General features: G+C 42.3%; 1 protein-coding gene across 1 annotated transcript; it reads right to left on the minus strand.

The window, feature by feature from the left end:
- Window positions 1-643: 643 nt before the first annotated feature.
- LOC114581403 lies at window positions 644-2,260 on the minus strand. The gene is made up of 3 exons (XM_028701482.1): window positions 1,507-2,260; window positions 1,323-1,399; window positions 644-1,279 (listed from the first exon to the last, which is right to left on the minus strand). Exons 1-3 carry the CDS (start codon window positions 2,258-2,260, stop codon window positions 644-646), a joined length of 1,467 nt encoding a protein of 488 aa, XP_028557315.1.
- Between the last annotated feature and the right edge of the window lie 2,817 nt (window positions 2,261-5,077).

Raw genomic sequence — 5,077 nt, forward strand, 5'->3', positions numbered from 1 at the left:
GCAGACAAATCTGACAATTTTGGTGCTTCTGAAGGACGGGCCGTTATCTAAGATTATACGGCGCGAAACACCAAAGTTATAAATAATATTATTGCGAAAGAAATGCATCACATCTTCTGATTTAACTTCCTTGAATGGGATAGCCTCTACCCACTTAGAGAAGTAATTAGTGGCGGCTAAAATAAACCTATGACCCTTAGAAAAAGGAGGGTCTATAGGACCCACCACATCCGTGCCCCAGCCCTTAAATGGCCAGGATGAAACAGTAGGGTGCAACGGATTAGGGGGTTGGTGAATTACTGTGCCATGAATCTGGCACTGATGGCACCTCTTAGCGTGCTCCATACAATCATGGATTATAGTTGGCTAGTAGTAGCCAAGGCATTTAATTCTTCCTTTCATTTTAGGTCCAGACTGATGGGCACCACAAAGCCTTTCGTGTATCTCGCTCATGACTCTACTAGCCTCTTCTTTACTGAGGCATCTCAACCACATTTGGTCAAAAGAGCATCGATACAAGGTTTCTTTTATATAGACGAATGATAAAGCCCTCTTTCTAATTTGAGCAGCGAGAGAATTATCATCTGGAAGCCTACCATGCTTTAAATACTCTATGAAAGGCTCTCTCCAATCTGACTCCTCATCAACAGCAAACACTGTAAGGGTTTGGTTGGGAGAAGATAAGTCTGTGGGGCACAGAGCCTGACGATACAATAGACATGGGGTTTCCAGCAGGGTCAGCTAATTCTTTTGCTAACTTGGCCAACACATATGCTTTTCCATTTTCAAATTTGGGGACCTTGGCCAAAGTTACTTCTGGTATTAAGCACAGGAGCTCCATTGCTTTATTATAGTATGGAATGAGCTCAAGCTTAAGTACTTTGTAGACTCCAGCTACTTGATTGATTATCAATTGGGAGTCTACAAAGATCTTTACCCGCGTAAGACTCATCTGAATGGCCAACTCTAGTCCCAAAACTAGAGCTTCGTACTCAGCTTCATTATTAGTATGAGGTTCTGATAAACTATAAGAGTACCGTAGAGCATGACCCTCAAGAGACACAAAAATCTGGCCTAATCCTACCCTAACTGTAGGAGTTTCATTTGGACTTAAAGTTTTAACGGATGACGCACCGTCAAAGTAGAACTCCCAAGTAGGGGACTCCTGTTCATCCACACTCAAGATTAATTCATCAGGTGGATCATCATTGAGTAGTGAATCAGCAGGGATCGTGTGATCGGCTAGAAAGTCAGCTAGAGCCTGTCCTTTGACGGCCCGCTGGGGAATAAAAGTAATATCAAATTACAGTAGTATCATAGACCATCGTGCTAGACAACCTGAAAGGGTCGGACGGGTCATCAAGTACTACAATGGGTTGACTCGAGAGATCAGATTGATCTTATGTGAAAAAATATAATGTCTAAGATTCTGTACTGTGAAGATCAAGGCCAAATATTGCTTTTCTATCGCTGGGTACTTAAGCTCTGCAAATAATAATCACTTACTGAGGTAGTACAAGGCATTTTCTTTGCCTTCCTCATTCTCTTGAGCCAACAATGCACCTAAGGACTCATTCAGGGCCGTTGTGTAAAGAATCAATGGTCTACCTGGAATATGTGCAGATAAAACTGGGGGGTTCATCAGGTAGCGCTTTATACTCTCAAAGGCCTCCTGACAACTCTCATCCCAGTGGAATCGGGCATCCTTCTTCACCAGTGAAGAGAAGGGATGACACTTACCAAAAAGATTAGAGATAAATCTCCGCAAGAAAGTAAGTTTACCCTGGAAGGATCTCAACTGGGTAAGACTCTTAAGGGGTTTTAAATCTACTATGGCCTTGATCATAGAGGGGTCTATCTCAATGCCACGGTAGCGAACTATAAACCCTAAGAATTTTCCTGCACTGACTCCAAATGCACATTTTAAAGGATTCATTTTTAAATCAAACTTGCGCAGGCGTTTAAAAATGATTCGTAGATCTCTAAGGTGATCTCCACAAATCTTGCTTTTGACGACCAAATCATCCACATAGCACTCAACTTGCTCGTGTATCATCTCATCGAAGATGACAGTCATGGCACTTTGATAGGTGGCTCCGGCGTTCTTGAGACTGAAGGGCGTCACCTTATAACAAAAGAAACCTATAGGTGTTCGGAAAGCAGTGAACCTCTCATCCTTGGGGTCCATTTTTATCTGATTGTAATCAGATGAACCATCCATGAATGAGAAGATGCTATGGGATGATGCTATATCTACCATAAGCTTAAGAATGGGGAGAGGAAAATCATCCTTAGGATATGCCTTATTCAAATCACGGAAGTTGATACAGACTCGTATCTATCCGCTCTTCTTCCTGACTGGAATAATATTGGCAAGTCAAGTGGGGTACTTCTCTTCCTTAATGAAGCCAGCTTCTATAAGCTTCTTAGTTTCAGCGATCACCTATTGTTCAATATCCAATCTCATCCTACGAGGTGCTTATTTAACAAGGACTGCATCAGGCTTAATGGCTAACTTATGGACTACTACATCTGGATTTAAACCAGGCATCTCGGTGTATTTCCAGGCAAAGAAGTTTCTAAACTCTGATAGTAACTTATTGTATTCTTGAGCCTCTGAATCAGACAATAGTGCACTATGGAAAATAGGACTAGGATCTGACTTAGTGCCTAAGTTTACCTCAAAAGTTCATCCATGGCTGAAGTGACGCCATCTTCAAACTCTTGTGGAGCATCAAGTATTCTATCTTCACCACTATCTGGGTCTTCTTCATCGGCAAGAGAAATAACCAGATAAGCATGGTAAATAACACGAATGTTGGCATTATTGGACTGATTTAATCCAATATAACCTATACCTCCTAGACCTTTAGGAAAATCAGTCCGCCAGACTCGGGCCTGCTGTAGAGCTTGTTCATCGGGACAAATGGAACGAATGAGACCCCGCTCAATAAAGCTCTCTACGGTGGGTGAAAAGTAATGAGGGGAACTCCTGACCTCTATATTCATAGCGGTCTCCTCTAGATTCTAGCTAACAGGACCTAGTGGGGCACCTATACTATGAGGTACAGAGGGGCGCTCAGATCGTGCCAGTTTAAAAGTCTCGTACAAGTGGGGTATGGGGTTTTTACTACCCCATATCGAACTATCATCATCAACTATAGGAGTGCCAGAAGATCTTTGATTGGAATCCCCAATTCCTATCCCGCATATTTGATGGGGGGAAGGTTGCCAGGTAGTAGTATGATGTCAGAAGTCCTCTTCCTCGTCTGAGCTAATATCAATAACCAATCCACCTTGAAGTATCAAATGACTATGAAAAGTCACGGTGAATCATAACCAGTAGAATATGGAGGTGATGAAGTGACTGGATGCTGAAAGATATCGATCATTTCATCGTCGGAAGAGTCGGACTCTACAGTCAAAGAAGAAGTGTAAAGTTTAGGGGGAGGAGATGTATGAGTGTCGTGATTCCGCGGCTCATGGATCGCAACTCTACCTCTCCCTCTACCTCTACCTTCCCTACCTCTACTGGGGGGAACATCATGCCTCACTGCTAATTGAGAGGGATCTGGTGACTGAGCAGGTATCGCTGGTGACTGAGCAGGTGGAGCTCTACGAGCCTTCTGAGGTACTTAGAGATCTTATGCATGGAAAAGGGCTGGGTATCTCCATGAATGGTATACTCAATATCATTCCTCAGAAACTTCATACATTGGTGCAAGGTAGAGGGCACCATTCCATACTCATGGATCCAAGGCCTTCTTAAAAGAGCCTAATATGAAGTGTCAGCCTCAATTACATAAAACTTTGCCTTAGTTAGAAAATTCCTAAATTTTAGAGGCAAGGTGATAGACCCTATAGCTCGCTGGCCATGGGCATTGAAGCCTTTCAACATAATCTTGTCGGAAGTGAGCTTCAAATGACCTAGGGAGAGGCTCTTCAAAGTTTCATGTGTTAGTATGTTTATTAACTCCCCTTGGTCTATGAGGACCTTGTTCAACTCATAATCATTGACTTCAGCAGTGACATACAAGGGACGATTATGATCATTAGTCCCTAAAAGAAGATCACGACTAGAAAAGGTGATGCATGGTGTGTTGTATAAATTCCATGCCTCATCAGTGGGGTCGAAAACAAAGAAGGCTTGATAGAACTCTGGTTCAAGCAAGGCTTTTACCAGTGTCTCTCTCAAGTCAGGTGACAACATCAAAGCGTCATAGACACTAAGAAGGGAAGGAATTTTTCTTAGATGAGCCAACACATTGTAATCAACCTCCAACTGAGGGTCTTTCCCTTACTCCTTAGGCTTCTCCTAGGAGGAAGGGATAGAGTCATCCTGCTGGGTAATAATATTTTTATCTTTTATATTCATAGCCAACCTAGGTGGAAGGACCTTCCCTGAATGGAGATGAAATTCTTGTATTGAGTCATCCTCAACATGAGATTTCTCTGGTTCAGTGGTGGTGGCAGGTGTTAGTTCTAAGGAAAGTACTGGGAGTGAGTTCTCAGATTCATCTTCTGAATTTATGTAACATCCACCCTCGGGTATCATAAAGACTGGTTCATCTTTATACTCAGACAAAGACTCTTCACTAGAATCATTATAAGAGACATGTTAAGCAGTGAAAGAGTGAGTGCTAGTAAAGTAGGAGCAGTAGAAGTAGAAGTAGAAATAGTAGTAAAAACAGTAGGAGAAGAACACCAAAAGTAGCTAAAATCACCTTATTATATTATTTCTTCATCAAATGAAGGGAGAACAAAGTCCTTCAACATAAGTGCTGGAAGGAACGCTGTCTTCCCCTCTGAGGTTACAAAATACTTTTCTCTTTCATACATTTTTTTATTACATACAACAGAAGAAGAAGGAATGTGCTTAGTAGACACTACAACAGAAAGAGAAGAAGAAGAAGGTATAAGTGCTAGCGTAGTAACTACAGTGGGAATTGTCGACTTGGCCTGGGGTGGCCTCCTCTCAACTGCCTCTGAATTCTGAACTGCACGTTCTATCATCCTCTTGGTCTTCTTGGAGAGTGATAACTGCCACTCTCCCTTAGAACTCTGGGGTAAACTACCA

This window comes from Dendrobium catenatum, unplaced genomic scaffold (assembly GCF_001605985.2).
Source record: "Dendrobium catenatum unplaced genomic scaffold, ASM160598v2 fragScaff_scaffold_1724, whole genome shotgun sequence".
In the NCBI taxonomy this organism is placed as follows: Eukaryota; Viridiplantae; Streptophyta; class Magnoliopsida; order Asparagales; family Orchidaceae; genus Dendrobium; species Dendrobium catenatum.